Source organism: Cydia fagiglandana, chromosome 6 (genome assembly GCF_963556715.1).
Source record: "Cydia fagiglandana chromosome 6, ilCydFagi1.1, whole genome shotgun sequence".
Taxonomy (NCBI): domain Eukaryota; kingdom Metazoa; phylum Arthropoda; class Insecta; order Lepidoptera; family Tortricidae; genus Cydia; species Cydia fagiglandana.
Window position 1 is genome coordinate 10,240,788 of NC_085937.1, and position 19,165 is coordinate 10,259,952.

Consider the following 19,165-nt stretch of genomic DNA (forward strand, 5'->3'; position numbering starts at 1 on the left):
CCGAGCTGTCACGTGACGTCACGAACAGATAAATAAACAAACTGCTGCCAAAATGTCAGTCCTAGCGTAGAACAAAAGCTGTAGTATTTAATTTATCTCTCTTTCTAAAAGATCAGTATTACGTAAATATATAAGCTAAAATAATGAATAATAAGTTTTACATGTCTTATGTCTGTGTAAAAGAACAACAATCAAGACCCTAGAGTATAAAACAAATATTTCTTACATGATACTTACGTTGCACTTACGAATTTTGACTTGAATGATATTGTTACTTGCGAATTATATGTATACATATTACGTTCAGCGATGATAAAACCATTTCAAAAATGAATCACAGTAACTGATTTCACACAAAAACACTTACAGTTACAATTTAAGATGAATTATTATGATACAACTAAAATTGTGAGTGCAAATATATTGGCCGTAGATATAACTTTTTAAATTTTATTTTTTTTGCTTCCGACAGCCAACATGGCGATGATAGTTCCATTCAGCCAAATCATTAAAAAGATTTTGGTGAAATATCATATTATATAACATTTTATTTATTTAATAACAAATAAATATATATTTTTATATCATGTAATCATATTTTTTGTATGTAATAAATGTCTATTGTCGAAATAAAAAATACATACAGTTTTTGAACATCCAAACTCTTTGGCGGTGTCGTATGGATTACGGTCAGGTTTGACGACTAGTCTGTGGTGATTCTCATGTCATGACGTCAAACGCTCCGATTGGCGTTTGCAGTCACGTGATACTGGGCATTATTTTAAATACTTTATAAATATTAATTTATTACGCACATTTACACTTGCAAAATATGATTTTCAGCATTCTAATATTCCCTGCTATGGTAAAAACATAACATGTTATATATTCGCGATTCATGTCAACATGCCTATTCAAACTGTATACGTGCATGCATTTTGGTAGTATTTGTGAGATAATAAATAATAAAATAAACCGCTCTATAGTTGAGAAATCCAGAAAACCCAGATTTAAAGTATTACAATTTAAGCTGATTATAAAAGTTGGCCTCTTCTCTTCACGAGTTTTATGTGTGTAGGCACTTAGGTCCGTCCTAAATGTATACAAAATTCTCGCGCATTCAATTGAAAATCTGAATCTTTTCAATATTAGACGTGGCTTATCACAACAAGACGATGAGAAATACGAATAGGTAAGCCTCCCTTGTCTCCAAATTGATATTGTGACCGATAATCTTGATTAACGTTGCAAAAACTAGATTGAAATCCCGTCGTCCCCCAGCAAACTGTTATTTTATCACGAGTATCGGAGCTCGGAGTAAATTAACAATAAACACTTTATAATAGCTCTTCAATTTTCCTCTACTCGCTTTATTTACGTTCTCTTTTGTCAGTGAAAATACATGTACATGTTGGAGTATATTGATGAGCCTGGAAGGCAGTGTCCTGTGTCTAGTTTATTTTTCAGTTTCAAAGTTCTTTCACAGCGGAACTTCTCGCATCGTAGCTTTTTAGGTGGCTTGTTTAGAGCTCAAAGAAGCATACATTTTATATAAACAACGCAGTGACGACATAAATTCTTAAACTTCACACAAAATTTGTAGTTTCGACCTTTAACAAGGATTCTGATGCGATCAGGATAAAAATCATTATTTAAAGTGTTCACGGAAATAATCTACAATGCTTCCGTGAAACATTTGACCTAATTCATTAGTCCCATTGTACTTATTTCTTCTCGGAATAGGTTAAATCGAAATCGGTAAAATTCTGATTAAAAGGAATGCCATTCTTATATACATATATGTATATATGTATGTTAGAGTTATTATGAAATGTAAAACCGCAATAATATTATTACAATAAAGGCGGTACAAGTCTTAAGTAGCGGTATATAAGAAATATAACGATTAAATAAAAGACCCTAAGGTTCATAAATATCGTCACTGTCTACCCAACCCGCGTACGGCATTTAAGTGCCTATCGAGGTGAAGCGAGCCTTCGTCATGGTTCAGAAAAGTTTTAAAATAAGTGCGGGTGCGCCTCCTTCTACGTAGATTCGAGAAACCTAAAAAAATTAGAAAATGACACGGATTGTTAAAAAAAAATACTTGGAAGCAGAATTCTCAGAAATTACAAAACCAGCATGTGAATGTTCTGCATACCGTGTTATATTAAAGTATTCATGAATTCAATCTGTTCTGTGGTTATTTCAAATATATAAATTTTATAAGCTTTTTAAAATCAAATACATCTCAATTTTTATGCATAGAAATGGTTTTGTTACAAAAGCTCAGTGAAATAATATATTTTTCACCACAACACCAGTGCCTCTACCATCAGTTGGCAGAGTATTTTTCACTTACTTTCAGTGAATAAACGTGCCGTGTGTCACGTTTCACGTTTCTTTGCGGTCTTATGTACCTAACTTCACTCCACTCCAAACGATGCTGTCCCTTTCTAAGTATACTAAAAAACAGAGCAAGAGTTATATCGGAGTTTTATACAGCGCCTCTAGGATTCACCTAAAGAACTAAATAACAAAATTGACACATTTTCTCACGTCTACGTAATTATATATGCAACTATATATGCATCTCGCTCTCGCATATTAGTGCAAGTGAGATGCACAGAAAGTAATGTTACATATACTGATGGTAGCCGTGAATATGGAGGGTAGAGGTAAGGAGAATCCTTTATGACTTTATGAGAAAACTCCTTTATGGGAGAATATTTGCAAAAACTGGGCACGCTGTCAGCTATTATAATTTTTCTAAATCTCTCCAGAGTAGCGAAAAAAAGAAAACCCATAAACCTAGTTTTTCATTGTATCAATACCGTACTAAAAATCATGGGGAATGGAAGATACTCGTATTTATAAGTGGAAAAACGTTTTCTCTTTTTGTATGGACGATTACGTAGTATACTTCCCTCTTAAGGTTTTTGACGGACACTTTTTCATTATTAATTACATGGAGATTGTATTCCTTACCTCTACCATCCACTAAGAGCATTTAGAAGGGAGATGTCATCGCTGTCATTTTCTTTACAAAACAGTCTGCCGATTTTTGCGGGGGAGGGGACGTCAAATGTATTGCTATTTCTACATGATTTGTACGTAACGTACAAATAGCCATGTCAGTCCATACAAAAGTTTGCACAATTGTGCATGTTTTTCGGCAGAGGGGTAAGTAATAATGTCAGGAAAAAATAAAGAGTATACCTACGAGACTACTACGACTCTGATATTTGATTTATTCGGTTGTCAATATAAAACAAATGTAGGTGTTCTTTCTTCTCGTATGAGACGCCATTACTATGTAGTCTTGCTTGAGATTAATAAACATTACCAATATGGTGTTAAAACAAGCTTTTCTTTCCTGCTTGGAACCCTAATCCTAAATCCTAAAAGTAAGCACTCAATGGCCACTCCAGTTATTAAATGCTCTAAGACCAGTTTTGTCACTTTGTTACTGACTCAACCTTCATTCTACAATTTTTTAAAGATTTGACGTTGCCATAGTTACGAAAATAATAAACATCAATGTTAGTAAACAATGTATAAATTAAAATATAATTGTATTCAAGACAAAAATTGCAAAATATGATAATTACGTAAACATCATTAATAATCGAGTTAAAATTATGACATTGCGTGTTAAAAAATAGGAAGCAAAGTATACGGCGCGATTAGTTATACAGGCTACTTTTGGCTACATATTTATTACCTATGATGAAAATAGTACACACATGAGAAGAAATCTTAAAATATTAAAATAGGTATGTATTATAATGGTCCGCTTCAGTCCGCATCATGACAGCGGCCGTCTCCTACTGCTAAGTAACATTATCTAATAGAGTGTCCGGAAAGAGAAAAGTCGTGAAATTTAGGGGAGCCCATACATTATACCTACGACTCTTGTCTTTCCGCACATACTCTACGTATGACCTTAATAGCGATTTTAATTTTATAGTACCTATATGATCTCGAGTATATTTCAGTGCCAAGCGCCCCATTTCCAATACAAAATGAACCCACGCAGCGGGTTTTTGGCAATAAATGTGATTAAATCTTATTTAAATTTTCAGATTCAGAACCACCAGCAAAAGTTTTTGAAGAAAGTTTTATATTTCCTGTTAACAAGTTGACATGAAAAACGATTACCTAGGTACCAAACACAATAATTTGAACAACGGAAAATAAAATAATACTTACTTAGTAAAGAAAAATAAATAAACCCACAGAGCATTTGTATGTTTTATTTTATTTAAGATAATAATGCTTAATAAAATACGTAGCAATTCTTGTGTAAATATTATAATAGGTCTTGCGGTATGTCTTATTCTTACTATGTGTTATGTGCACCCAGCAACAAAAACAGCAACATGTCTATGTACCGCTCCTTGTATTGAGCCTTAATTCTTAATACATATGTAACTTCTACATGCATACATGATGCAATCCGGGTTTTCATGGAAATGTTGTTTTCAATCAGCTTCTTGCCTAAAACCAAAAACTGCTCGTAAGCAATGTGATTTTCGCAAATGTAGCAGTAGAAATAGGAAAATATGATGTCAAGTATAACTCATTACCTTTGTACTAAATCAGCCTTTTATCGAACTATTAATTGATTTATCCCTTAAAGTTTTGCTTGAAGTTCACATACTGTTATAAATTTATACATATTACGTTGAAAATTGCATTAATATTCGTGAAAAATCAGCGTATTTGTTGTGTTTACAAGTTGACAGAAATGTCACGTTGGAAACGCACGTATTTTTCCATAACATCTGTCACGTTTACTCGCGTAAAGTATTTACGCAGAATAATTCTGGCTCAGTTTTCATTATATAATTAGAAAGAGAGCGTTTTAGGTGTGAAGTTAGGCAAGTATGGAAAACTCGCGTAAAAACGTTTGTAACTCATGGTAAAAATTGAAATTTTTAGTTCTTTACGTGACCGGTAGAGGCACTGTACAATTACTCCATACATTTTCCTTAACTTTCTCACTATCTTCACTTCTCACTGTCATTCACGGAACTCATAGTAGAGCTACAGCTCGTGAAGGCTGTCTTTATTTACAAAGACTGATGACTTGATGAGAAAGTAGCATTTATCCACAAGAGTGGAAAATATTGAAATTTTTCCTCATCTTGACTAGTGGAATTGACTTTTGAATGATACATATTTGATAACGTTCATTTGGATTTGAATTGCAAAGTATATGTGTATAATTGTATGTTATTTATATGCCAGGTAGGTTGTAAATATATTAGGGAGAGTTTTACATATGTATATTACCAAAAAATTCGGGGCAGTACATACAAACTTCTTTACATTTTATACGATCGTCCATACTTATAGCTGCAGTTGACGGCCACAAGAAAGTCGTTCGTATGTAGGCCAGAAGAGCAGCGAAAGGTCATATGTTATTTATGTGTGAAATAACAAAGATAGACTGTTACGTAGCCTTACCTTCAATGGACCAATTCATATGCAAGTTTGTTCTTAAGGTGACTGCGGTTCAGCGTGCACCAGGAGCCGTGCCTAGAATGTCAGTTAGCCCCGTAAGCGGCTTTCAGTGTATTAGTGCAGTGGTAGGGGTACGCAAGGCATTTATTCAACGTGTAAGTGTTCGTGTCGACCGGTTGCAGTGTGCGGTCACACCATACTCTGTCGGTCGACGGCAAAAGTAGAATAAGCTTTACCTATAGATACGTTGTATTGTATGGCCCTGCAGTTCCGTTAGCAAATTCACCTTTAATTAGTACTGGAGCGTGAATATTTTTGGGTAATTTTTGGTCATCTATAAGGTATTTGTAACGCACTTATGAGTACATAATTTGAGAATTAAAATTAATTATGTATGTTTGACTGACTGAACTCTCAGTCCGACATCCGATCAGTATATAGGAGTTCACGAATAGTAGTAGGTGTGACCGGTCGAAGTTGCAAATGATAGTATGTAATTGATTGAAAGTCGTAACATGTACATTTTTATTATCGCGTATTTTAATTTGTTTATTAATAAACAAAGATCCTGACAGCAGTTTTTAAATTTATTTATCAGCTGCGGATAAAATATAATATATCGGATCTGAACATAAACCTTTGTATCTTTCTCTTCTCGCGCTCGATACTCTCTATAAAAATAAGCAGGTAACACTACTTCATCACATTGCTTTGAACAGCCGGGTCTCTTGCATGGCTTCTTTATAAAACGAACATGAAACCAGTGAGGTGAGGGTAAAAGGCTTCCATATGCATTAGTTATAAGCAAGCTGCTCACAACAATACCCTTTTTGCATTTTATTATGGATATTTCAATTACGTTCGTTTAGCTGGGGATGTGATTTAATTTTTAGAAATTGTGATAGGTATATTAACTACAGTACTTACTGAACTCATTAAGTGCGTCGCTATAAGAGAGCGAACTGATCAGTGATCACAATCACAGTTTTTGCCAGAGACAATTAATCTATAGATAAATGATAACTCCATTAAGCAAGACAAAAAATATAAGATCATTAGTAACGCAATCTAGATACGTTATTATTCTTGTCTAGAGTTTGGAATACTTATTATTTTATCTCAGTTTTATCGATTAAGTACTAGTTAATGTGTTTTCATAATGAGTCTACCTACAATTAACTTTATTTATTGAGTACAATTTTTTTATGATATAGGAGGCAAATGAGCAGCCGAATCGCCTGATGGTATGCGAATACCGTCCCCTAACACCAGAGGGGTTGTAAGCGCGTTGCCGGCCTTTAAGATGGGAGACGCTCTTTTTTAGGGTTAATTTATTAAGTCTTGTTTTAATAAGAACTTGAGACATGGCATATGGTCACTTCAATAAAAAGTTGTTACCTATATCACTAAGCGCCACTTGCACCATTCCACTAACCCGGGGTTAACCGGTTAAACCGTTAACCCAGTGTCAAATCGCTGGTCCAATATTACAGGGTTCTATGTTGCATTTTCAAGATAGTTGAAATTCGACTTAATGTCACTATGATTACAATGTTGAAATTTCAGTTCGATAAAAGTGAAACATCTGATATTGGACCCGCGAAATTCTACTGGTAACCATGGTAACTCCAAGTTTACCGGGTAACCACGCGGGTTAGCGGGTGCAAGTGGCCCTTAGGAAACCGCCAAGCTTTGTTTTGCGGAATACATAGGATTACATAGAAAGTTGAACATGACAATTTTATGTCACAAGATTAACGATGTCAGCATGCGTAAGTATGATGGACGGGGTTATCCACGTGATATATATAGCAAACAAACACGGCGCCATTGAAACAAACAGACTCATCACCACGTTGTCACGTAAACAAGCGCAATCAACATACCCGTACAGAACCGTCAAAAGACAATATCGGATCACCCTTCAATAGGTAATCCTGTCTCATTTGGCCAGCTGGCGGACCGAAACCGCGCAACACCAAACGGAAGCTAAGGGGTCATCCATTAATTACGTCACACGAATTTCAAGGTTTTTTGACCCCTCCCCCCCCCCCCCCATTGTCACACTTGGTCACATTTGGCAAACCCCTCCTCCTCCTCCCTCTGGTGTGACGTCACATTTTTTCAGCGAAATCGGAAAATCGATTTAAGTATTATTTTTTTTTTGTCATAATATTAGTAAATTTATAACCCAAAACTGATTATGAAAAAAAATTTAACTAATAAAAACGATTATCGTTCCAAAAACTTGTTTTTGAACTGTAAAGTAATTAAAATGATTTAAAATAAAATTTTGGTTACTGATGATATTAAAGTGACGTCACAAAGTTTGTGACCCCCTCTCCCCCTTGTCACAACATGTCACATTTTCTGGACCCCCTCCCCCCCCCTAAACGTGTGACGTAATTAATGGATGACCCCTAACGTCGCGTCGGGTGCGACACAATAAAGAAGCAACCACTCACTCTGGCCGCGCATTCTCATACCAACTCAGCGCAGGACGACTGGAATGGAATTGAACCAGTCTAACTGTGATCTCGCGCACCTACTACATATGTGTATTTATTTGGAGTGTGTAAATTTCGTGCGCGTTCGAAGGATTAGCTACATATAGAGTGCCCGAGAGAGACCCTAAGGATTTACATTTCGAGACTAAAATATTATCTTTTCACTGCCTTCCGCTTAGTTTCACAGACAATACGATTTATACTTCGAACGACAAGTACTTATAAAAAGCTTGTGACGTTGACGTTGTGCCATCACAGTAACAAAGTTCCTTGGCAAAAATTATCCTATCAATAAGAACTTCACAAGTATCGTAGTCGCATAACATTTTTTCCTTTAGGCCTCAGGAGCGTATGCTGGTTTGATTGAACGTTTGATTTGCATGCGCCCTGTAAGCGGTTGTAATGACATCTACCCGGCTGATTTGACTGTGCACCTCGCTGGAAACATTTTGTTTAGGACGGCAGCCTAGCTTTCTTTAATCGTAGTTTCGACCTTTTAGCAGGCTATTAATAAATAACCTGTAAAGAAGAATTCATTGTAGGTATAGTTGAGTTCATATCCTGAACCATTATTCTGTGCCTGAACATACCCGACCAAAAAATGTCACTAATATTACAATAGATTGCAATCCTATGACCTAGACAAAAACACTGAATACAGTGTCCAACAAGCCAATCAATTCTGGCAATTTATTACCTTTTACGTTTCTTATAAAATATTTAAATATACGATGGGAACGCTACAAGTTGTCTAACATCAATCTCGCAGTAAAGAAGCGTTTCCGTTACGTGACTCACACCTGTGGCACGTTGAATCGCCGGCCACTAACATACTAAACAGATAGTTTCCTACAACGAATTTATTCTCTATCTCTCTGGAGCCTTTTCAGATATCGTGAGCCTTTTTAACAGACTTCCAATAGGGAATAAGCAGTTAAAGATTTATTTACAGAAACATTTTCATTGTTTTTTTATATTGTTACGTTAGATGTCGTCACCTAAAAGTGAAATTTATAAATCGTTTCAGTCATTTTGATGTATTTTTAATGGATTTCCAAACGGGAGAGTAGCCATTTAACTGTATAGATAGTAGTATGTAGTTATCTTGAGTAGCTCTGTATAGGTACTTCCTATAACAAATTATGTACGTATTATTTATACTTTCTTCACTTCAGGTGGTTGAATTGCCTTTTGTAAGCATGTGCAGCTTTCAGTATAATGCAGTAATAAAATAACGTCAGCAAGATACTAGTGTTTTACGCTTTAATATGATAGTGTACAAAGCATTTTATATTTATGTATTAGAATTATATTGTAAATATAAATAGGTTTCGGTAACTTTCTTAAAATATCGATCTTTAACAAATGACTTCTTTTTGTCTATCGTAGTTTATATTATGCTTAAGTACTGTTTGTTCTCTTTGGAAGATCAATAAACAATATCTGTACTAAATAGTACGTACTGTCAAGTGATTCGGACTATTTGCTTTCTCAGCGCAGCATGTCCGAATAATTTAATATCAGATTAATGGAAGTCTGTTACTATATATATTTACTTAATAGTTAGTTTACGATTATAAAATTAACCATAACCACCAAGGAAATGATAATGTGCCAGTATATTCGATATACCTATTCTATTTGCACACAGTTTTTAAATCCCCTCCATTGTTTGCCTACAATGACACATCAGCCATTAGCATTGTTGCCCCAGCACCAACAATCCAGCCACGGCAACAATATAAAGCCGGCCTTGCATAAACGTCGAAAAAGTGATGAGCTACGCTGTTAAGGCATTAATTGGGATCAATAGATAATTTTATTCATAGGTTGTAGTTTTTATTTATAATAGACGTAGGGTTTTCAATACGTCTGATTTTTATGATTTATTTATTATGTTAATTTATTTTAGATTAAGATTGTTATTTATTTTAAATGTGTAATTGTGTAGGTACATTCACACTGTCATTTTAACAATTTTCTATTTGTCAGAACCTGATGTCGGTCTTCATTCTTGTGTTAAAATACAATAAGATACAAATAAAGACTACACTGAGAGAAAAGGATAACAAAAACACACTTAGGGCAACTTGCACCATCCCACTAACCCGGGATAAACCGGTTAAAGCTGGAGTTGCCATGGTTACCAGTACAATTTGACACTAAGTTAACGGTTTAACCGCTTAACCCCGGGTTAATGGGATGGTGCAAGTGGGCCTTAGAATTACAAAAATAAACTTAATCCGGGGAAAAGGAGAGTCAACTAATAGGAACAAATTGACTTATTGCAGTTTCTATTAGTTCTTGCAATTTCTATTATCTATTTGTTGAAATTAGATTTAGGATTACTGAGCTGTTTGTAGAAATAAATAAACTTTACAGAAATAGTGAAACGTCTATAATTATTACTAAACTTAATTTTTTCCCCCAGTACAGAACTGTTTTTTAATTCCTGGTTTAGTTTACTAATGATTTTTCTTTCAGTGTACCTACTGTTTGTTTCTGTCTACATTGCCTGCAAACCCAGGTAGGCTGCAAAGGATTAGTAAAAATAATGCGAAAAGCTTTGAAATAATGAACGTGGGGAGCCCTCACAGACTAAAATAATTACTGCCGTAATGCTATAATATTGGGTTAGGTAAAAAGGTTTTTATACGTACAGTACACGCACGGCGTAATCTCATCTACTTATGGTATTATCTCAACCTTGCCTTAATATTAGGCTAATCTCTAGCTTCTAGTTTAACAAACATTCTGACAGTACAGAAACTAAGACATCTGCGATAAATAGTACTCGCTGCCAAGGACCTAGTTTAATCTCCTGGGGAGTAGCCTCAGAGAAACATGGACACAAATCGCTATCTTTATGACTAACTTTGAAACTTACTGTCTTTGAAGCTTAACAAATTCAGCTTTACCAGCTGCATATTCTAACTCTACCTTTGTCGGTAAATAACTCATTTTAATATCAAATTAGGTGGAGTAAAATTGCATTTAAAATTTCATCTATCAACGTTTATTTAATGAACAAACATCTGCGTACCCGCTTGTTGTATAAATTAAACTTTGTAAACAACTGTTTCGTTGTACAAAAACTCAAACGAAACTGCCATCAAAGAATGGAAGCGATATACTTAATTGTTTAACTTAGATTTGAATTTAACTGGATTAATATAAATGCTACTGTATGTAATTGAATTAATACTAAAACGTTACAGTAAATTAAGTAATGCATTGGTGTCCATGCAACATTCTTTTACCTAATGTTTTGATTTTATTATGTCTGAAGTTAACACTCCTTTTGTAGACTCGTAACTGTCCGCTTTTCTATAAGATCAAGTGCGCCATAGTAAATCTATGGCGAACTTGATCTTAGAAATCGGACAGTCTATACCTGCCTTACTCGTTATTGTTATCCTAACAGCATCAAATTTATTATTAGGGGTATTCCGACGTTTCTGATTCTGAGTGTTCCAACGACAATTTAGGTTCAAGGATTCATAAGATAACATCACAGCGCAGCGTAAAAAATCAATGTATATTTTGTCGATGAAACTGAACCACAAAAGAGCCGGCGATACCAATGTTTATTCAAGTTTAAAAGCGCTGCTGCAACCTGAAAACGATGCAATATCTATTTTTAGATCGCTATCCGATCTTTACTTGAGCTCGATAATTTGGATGTATGTATTTAGTAGGTAATTGTTGGGAAGGATGAGTACTTTGTACGTTATTAATGTTTCTGATTTGGAGACTAATGGGTCTTTCAGGAAGGTTCCATATAATACAAATAATGTCTGTGATTTCTACATTGGCATCAAAACCAAAACACGGGTAGTGACCTAATTAATTAATAACTGCATGATGATGATGGTTACACAGTAAAAAGATAAAGTTAATCATATCTTATCAGATCATTGCTATCATGTCGTGTATGTATATAGACTTAGTGTGCTTTAAAAAGTAATGCAAGACTAATATGCGATCCGGTAGTTGAATAGTTCATAATTTCTAGCTACGTATTAGCAACGTCCAAAGTTGCAATATTCTCCGGTTTTGATTCCCTGTTGAAATAGCCGAGCTGCAGCTCATTAGATTCCGTGTTCCGTCGGTTGGATATTAAAGCCAATTTTGCTCGTAATACGAATTAGGTATACCTTCTTCTTCTTCTTCCTCGTTCCCTCAATGCTGAGGATCGCGACCACATGCAACATGTCCCCACTGATTGCGGTCATAAGCCAAGTGAACTGCACGGTGCTGGCGGCCGCCACTCGCCTTCTTCATGGCGTCAGACCATCTCTTACGAGCCCCACCCTGAGCGCGTTTACCATTCATTCGCCCCAAGATGATACACTTCTCCATATCATGCATTGATGATCTCATAATGCCTTATACCTATACCTATATACCTTACTTAATTTTGAACACGCTTTGTTGGTAACTTGGTATCTAGTTGCATTTTAAATATCTTCCGCGTTGTTAATACAATAGCTTTATAAATAGGCTGTAACAGGATAGTCGTTGAAAACTTGCCACGAAAGCTGATAGTTACTAACTATAGTCAAATAAGAATTAGAGGTAATCACGGTAATTATAAATAACACCATGCACTTTCCAATTTTAGCCCCTTTCAATACAATAACAAACAATATTGTTATATTATAAGTATATATAAAGTTATGTCACAATATAATTATTTTATACCCACTGTATTATTCGAAATGTCAGTGATATTCACTTTAAAAGGGATGTTAGTACAACGGCCGTTCGTGATATGAATGAATTGTGAAATTGTACCCCTTAACCTACTACCTAATAAAAGCCTACCTTGAACTACTACTTAATAAAGGCGTGGAATTCTCGACTTTACAATAGTAAATAGGTTGGCATGGTAGTTCGTACAATAAGCCATACGTTTTAGTTATAATAAAAATAGGTGTGAAAAATCAGGTTAAACGTAGAAATATCATGGTTGGATTATTCAAATTATGTAGTTCTAACCGATGTAATTCGATACTGTAGGTACACGTGTTGAGCGTTGACTGCCGCTAACTGGGGCAGCTTTGCTGCAGTCAATCAAGAGCACGTAAAAAATAAACAAATTCTTGCTTCTTACGTGTTAATAACATCATTTATTGACTTCCTCCTTCCTCAATTTTTATAAAAACATCTAGCTTGCATCTTAAGCTGCGAGTTCATAATAAACTCGAAACTTTATTAACCCAAATGCACTTAGGTGGTGTAAGTGGATAGCTTTCTCAGCACTTCGTTGTAATATGGCCTAAAATAACAGCTATGTTGGAACCAAGACAAAATATTAATATTAAAACAAAGTAACTATAGGAAGAGATAAAAGCAGGTTATGTAGCTACTTTTGGGGTTTCAACAATAACATCGAATCGGATAAAAGGTATGTTAATCACACGTTATATTTCCCAGATGTATCGTATAGGAACGCCCGTAGCTTTAAAAGGAAGAAATAATGCTTAAATACTGTAAATACGCTCATTTTAACTAAGTTACGACATACATACTTGAAAGAAGACCCCTTGTAAGAGTACGAACTTTTTTATAAATTAAGTAGGTGATTTACTTGGAAACTCCATGAAATTTACAAAATATGATTGAAAATTAGTTCTCGATTCCAAAAGGAAGTTACGAAACAGTTTCAGATCGGGTCGCCCAATTTGACTCGGCTAGTGTTCTTCCAACCGTCGTAATTATCTACAAGTTGGCGTCAAGTCAATGTTGATGAGCTTGATTTTATAATGTCTCAAGCAAGGACAGTATAATACGACAACGTCCACTGAAGGCACATAAAAAACTTTTTACAAAAAAAAGAAAACCGACTTCAAAAAGAAATATTATCCTTTTTAAGTCTATGCGTTACCAACTGATATGTTTGAAGTCGGTGCCAAGCCAACTTTTGAAGCATACCATGATTTTGGTGCGATTCGATAAGGATGTACGTTGGATTGCCTTACACGACGACAATGAACGTACTTTCTGTAGGTACAGTCGACGTTCAAAATATGTTTACACTTTTCATCTTATTACAAAGGAGTAAGGTGCAAAAGTGTCAACATATCTTTAGCATCGACTATACCTAAGAACACACCTCAGAACACACGATCAAACCTTCTTGGCACAGTCCGTACCATGTTTGTCGGCACGCACGCGTGGGATTGGGACTGAAGTTATGTCCCGTCCCTGATTCAGAGGACTACATTTCAAAATATAAAACAATTCAAGGAATTGTTGCCAAATTTCACCTAAAGCGGTTCAGTTGTTTAGCCATGAAAAGGCGACAAAGAGGGAGACAGAATTACTTACACATTTATAATAGTTATTAATACAGTTGTAATGGGATTTATAGTCATAAAGCTGATTATTTTTGACGGGTATTGTTACTACTTGGCTTGGCACCGACTTCAAACATATCAGTTGGTAACGCATAGACTTAAAAAGGATAATATTTTATTTCATTCTTTTTGAAGTCGGTTTTCTTTTTTTTGTAAAAAGTTTTTATTTTTCTATTTTTAGTTTTAACGCATTGTTAAGAGCGCGACGCATGAATGAAAAACAATATCATGATTAACACTAAATTCGTGTACCCACTTTAATAAATATGTAATCAGGAATTTTCTCGAGTCTGTCTGGGAAATTATAATTCCTGTCTCTACACTAAACCCAACCTCCGCCCCGCCTCTGACCCAATCCCTCAACCCCCCCCCCCCCGATCACTCTACCTCACAGCGCATAAACCCCTGATCCATGTACCCCTCGGCCCTGAACCAGCAGCCCTTCAACCACCATTATCCGACCTCTTAATCCCCGACCCCTTAACTCCTAACCCTAACCCCCGATCAGTAGCCTTACCAGCTTACCAAGAGTTTGACATTGATTTATTCGCTAGCGTGTGTGTAACTTACTTTCTTTGCATCTCGCTCGTACTGGCATATTAGTGCGAGCGAGATGCAAAAAAAGTAAGTTACGAAGACGTTAGCGTCGCTAACTTAGCGAATATGTCAATGTCAAACTCGTGGTAAGGCTACACTTGCACTACATCAAATTGGCGGTGTTCGGAAGCAAATGCTCGAGTTACTTTAGAAAACACAAATCACTTTACACGTGCCTTTAAAAACTGAGGAGTTCCCTCAATTCCTCATGGATTCCATCATCAGACCAGAACCAAAAATAATACGGAAACACCTTGGAGGCAACTCCTTCCAAACAAAAAAAAGAATTACTCAAATCGGATCACAGGTGCCGGAGTAATCGCTGAACATACTACATTTAAAAAATCATCATCATTATCATCAAAACAATCATCATCATCAGGTCTATTTCATCAAAGTGGTGGTTTTCGGGAGAAAATGCTCGAGTTGCTTAAGAAAACACCCAAATCACCATGCACGTGCCTTTAAAAATTGAGGAGTTCCCTCAATTCCTCATGGATCCCATCATCAGAACAGAACCAAATTAAAATGGGACCAACTCGTAGCTCCTTTCAAACAAAAAAAGAATTACTCAAATCGGACTACGGATGTCGGAGTAATCGGTGAACGTACATAGAGAAAAAAAAGCCACAACCGAATACAGAACCTCCTCCTTCTATGAAATGGAAGTCGGTTAAAAACAAAACATGATGAAAAATTACTGTAAAAGGGCATCTACATACAATTCAGATGCATTTCATGCATTAAAATATTTTGTAATTTTGAATAATTAATTCATCGTTCACATGGTAACACAAATTTAAAAATCATGTTGTAAAGCTCATTGAGTCTCGCGTTCATTTGCGCGCGGGTTAAACGTGCATGCTCATTATAAAAGTAATGTAAGCTTCGCCATACACTCACCCTTTGGATTGGATAATCCTTTATCGCTGTTTTTCGGACGTAAACGCAATAAAGGCTTGTAGTCTCTCCGTGTTCAGGCGCATTATTGTATTTTATTTAACGCTTTATTGCATACAAATAATGGACAAAGGAGGGCAAAATCCGGCAATACAATTCTTTAGGTAGAACAGTGAGAAAATTCATAAGTGCTGTTTCGAAATAAAACAGTCGACAGGTTTTGGGTAAAGTCTCAATGCGCAACGGTTCCAACGCTACTAATGACTTGGCTAACACTGTACGGTTTCGGTTGCAAACAAAAGGATTAGCTAGATTTACAACGTGCCAAAATCTTAGCAATCCCTGTGGAGTCGACCTTTTTCGATAGAGAAGGGTCAATCTTTTAAGTCGTTCAAGCTCCCTATACATTACAATCAACAGCGTCTGATAGAGGCGAGGCGATGCGATGAATAGGCCGGCGACACAGTTCATTGAAAGAAAAATACACTACGATAAGAACTTGTGACTTCCTTCATCGCATTTCTCAGTTTGTCTTCGATTGTTTCCCGGTTGCCTCGTTTTGTTAACCTTGTTAGTTTTCACTTTGATACTAGGATGAGAGATAGAAATCGAATCATTGTTGAACCTTAATCACAACAACATTCTCGTAACCATACCTAACTGTTGAATGTCTATTGTTGAGGAAATTCTCATGTTCAGTATATATTTTTTACATTGTTTCGTTCATCGTTTCTTGATCGACGTGAACATGTTGTTAAGTTTAACTTTGTCTTTGTTTTCTAAAATGAAATGATATTAGCTAGAATACGTATCTAAACATCCATGTGAACACTTTAAGTTAACAAAACTTGTAACAAGGCTACAAATCAGAAATAGCTACTGCTATTAGCAGCCTATTTGAAAATAGAAAACCGTTGTTCCCAAAATGACTCCGGCCGGCCACGATAAATGGTTTTGTGTCGTAACAAGTTCGGTGGGACCGACGGCCCGTGCTCCGATTGAAAGATAAAATCGGTCAGCGCATTAAACACGCCTCCTTGATATTCGACTGCGGGTCCGAATAGCATGACGTGTCCTAAGTGATCGTCTTTTTCACTTTCCGTCGTTACTGAGTCATCTCAAATGTATTTAGGACGTTTGCAACAACATCCCGTTTCATTGGTAATTAACGTTAATAAAGAAGTATGCGTTTACTCTTGTTGAGATCACATACTTATTTTGATATTGGATCACTTGCATATTTGACTAGTAAAACTGTATGTTTCTCTACATTTGAGAAAGAATAATACAAATACTTATATCGCAATTTAAGAACAATGGCATGGAATTATTTTGTACCTACTTCTGAGTTTTGGTGCGTGACTCGTTTTCATTGAGGGACATTTAAGAATCTAGTCACACGGCAGTGTGTCCGGCCAACTTTGAATCAACTTAAAGCTTTATTTTCTAACGCAATTATCATAAAGTCCTACGCTGGGCTCATCTTTACCAATCTCTACCAATATTACAAATGCGAAAGTAACTCGTGTCTGTCTGTAACCTCTTTCTTCACGCTTAAACCGCTGTACCGATTTATATGAAATTTGGTATGGAAATAAGTATTTTGAGCCGCGGGAAAGAACATAGAGTATTTTTATTCTCGGAAATCACATCTTTCTAAACGAATCGAATACACTGAACTTGAAAACAGTTATTTAACTCTGTAATGAATATGTATACAGAATGTAACCGTTTTTATTGCTCTTGGGTGCCTATATTTTAATGTAGATGTATGGCAGTTAATCGGGGCGTGTAATAAAAAAATGGCATACAATTTAAGCGAGGTAGCCAATTAGGTTGATATCTACTAGTTATTTCACTATACCAAGGTCAAACCAGCATTAACAAGTAGGTATCTATCGACAGTCATTACATTACATCTTACGTTTACGGCTGGCTTACCTTAGAGAGTCCTTTCATTTATTATTCAACTCGCTATCTAATCGGTTTTATACCTACCCTATTAAACCGATAATTCCTACAGCACATCCTGCCCTTCATTCATTTTAATTACATTCACTTTAAACTTTTTTCATTAATAGACTTGCACTTAGTTGCGAAGGAGATGATTTCCGAATCCTAAATGGCAATTCAGGTTCTAAACTAAAATTGCATCCCCATCAGTAGCACGCAAGCAAACAGGCATTGCTAAAATTGTATTCAAATATTGTTCTTTAAATAAATCCTAAAATATCACACAACCTTTTGGCGGTTGTGTGTGCAATTGTCCGTACACGTAGGTATTGGCGTCTTTGTCGATCAAAGGATGAAATAACATAAAATCATAATGTATTTTTTTATTGTTCTAGTACAAATGCAGCCACCACGATTCAGCATGCAGCCCTCATCCTCAAACAGCATAGTCAGAGAAGGCACCACCAAAATATTGCAGTGTTCAGCACACGGTAAGAGAAATTAAAAGTTTTCTCAGCTCCCCAGCTAACGTAATTTGCTTAAATTTTTCCAAAATTCGAATTGTTCTACTATTTCATTTGTAATCTTTGCGTAATAGATTTACATTTGATTACGTGTAAGATTTGTATGTCTGACTCCATTGTCTCATAACTTGACCTATGTTACGATTGCGTGTTACAGGGATTCCTCAACCAGTATATAGATGGCTGAAAAACGGTATACCATTAGGAGAATATTCATCAGAGCTCTTTTACAAGATCCTCAATACCCAACGAGATGATGCAGGAGCATATCAATGCATCGCCAAAAACGACGTCGGCGCCATATTCAGCGAAAAAAACAATATTGTCGTTGCGTGTAAGCTTAAATAATTCTTATAAGTACCCATTTACTTAAGGACTCTTAGTGAGTTTGAGGAATAATAAAATAATTTATTAAAGAGTAATATAGGTACTCCATTATACAAAGTAGTTGACTGGTGCTAAAGTAATGGGGAAACTTTCCGCGTAGCTTTAAGTTAAAGTACCACGCTCTTAAAATAATACTCTACTTCTGACAGAATGTAGTAAAATGAAACCAGGTGCTCTTTGTGCTAATCGCGCTTATGAAATTAATTATCTTTAACTTGCAGATATGGGCGTATTCGGGAACATAGAACAAGATGTAGTAGTTGTCGAATCCGGCAGAGCTGCAATTCTTGATTTTCCTTATATTGAATCTGAACCACCTCCTTCAGTGGTATGGCAAGATCAAAATGGAGCTCTTCGTTACGACCAAAAATATGCTCTTACGCCACAACATCAACTCGTCATTCTATCAGCTTCTAGTGAAGACGAAAGGCCATACAGGTTGGTTTAACTACCGCTTAAGAATCGC

General features: G+C 35.8%; 1 protein-coding gene across 5 annotated transcripts in view; it reads left to right on the forward strand.

Annotated features, from left to right (window-relative positions):
* LOC134665178 (protein sidekick) overlaps positions 1 to 19,165 on the forward strand; it is a 57,603-nt gene that overhangs the window by 13,929 nt on the left and 24,509 nt on the right. For all 5 annotated transcript variants that reach the window (XR_010098341.1, XM_063522034.1, XM_063522035.1 and 2 more), the window contains exons 2-4: positions 18,184 to 18,279; positions 18,470 to 18,646; positions 18,921 to 19,137. Coding sequence is in view for 4 of the 5 variants with exons in the window: in XM_063522034.1 (XP_063378104.1) it covers positions 18,184 to 18,279; positions 18,470 to 18,646; positions 18,921 to 19,137 (490 nt within the window). In the remaining variant the exon portion in view is untranslated. The remainder of the gene's footprint in view (positions 1 to 18,183; positions 18,280 to 18,469; positions 18,647 to 18,920; positions 19,138 to 19,165) is intronic.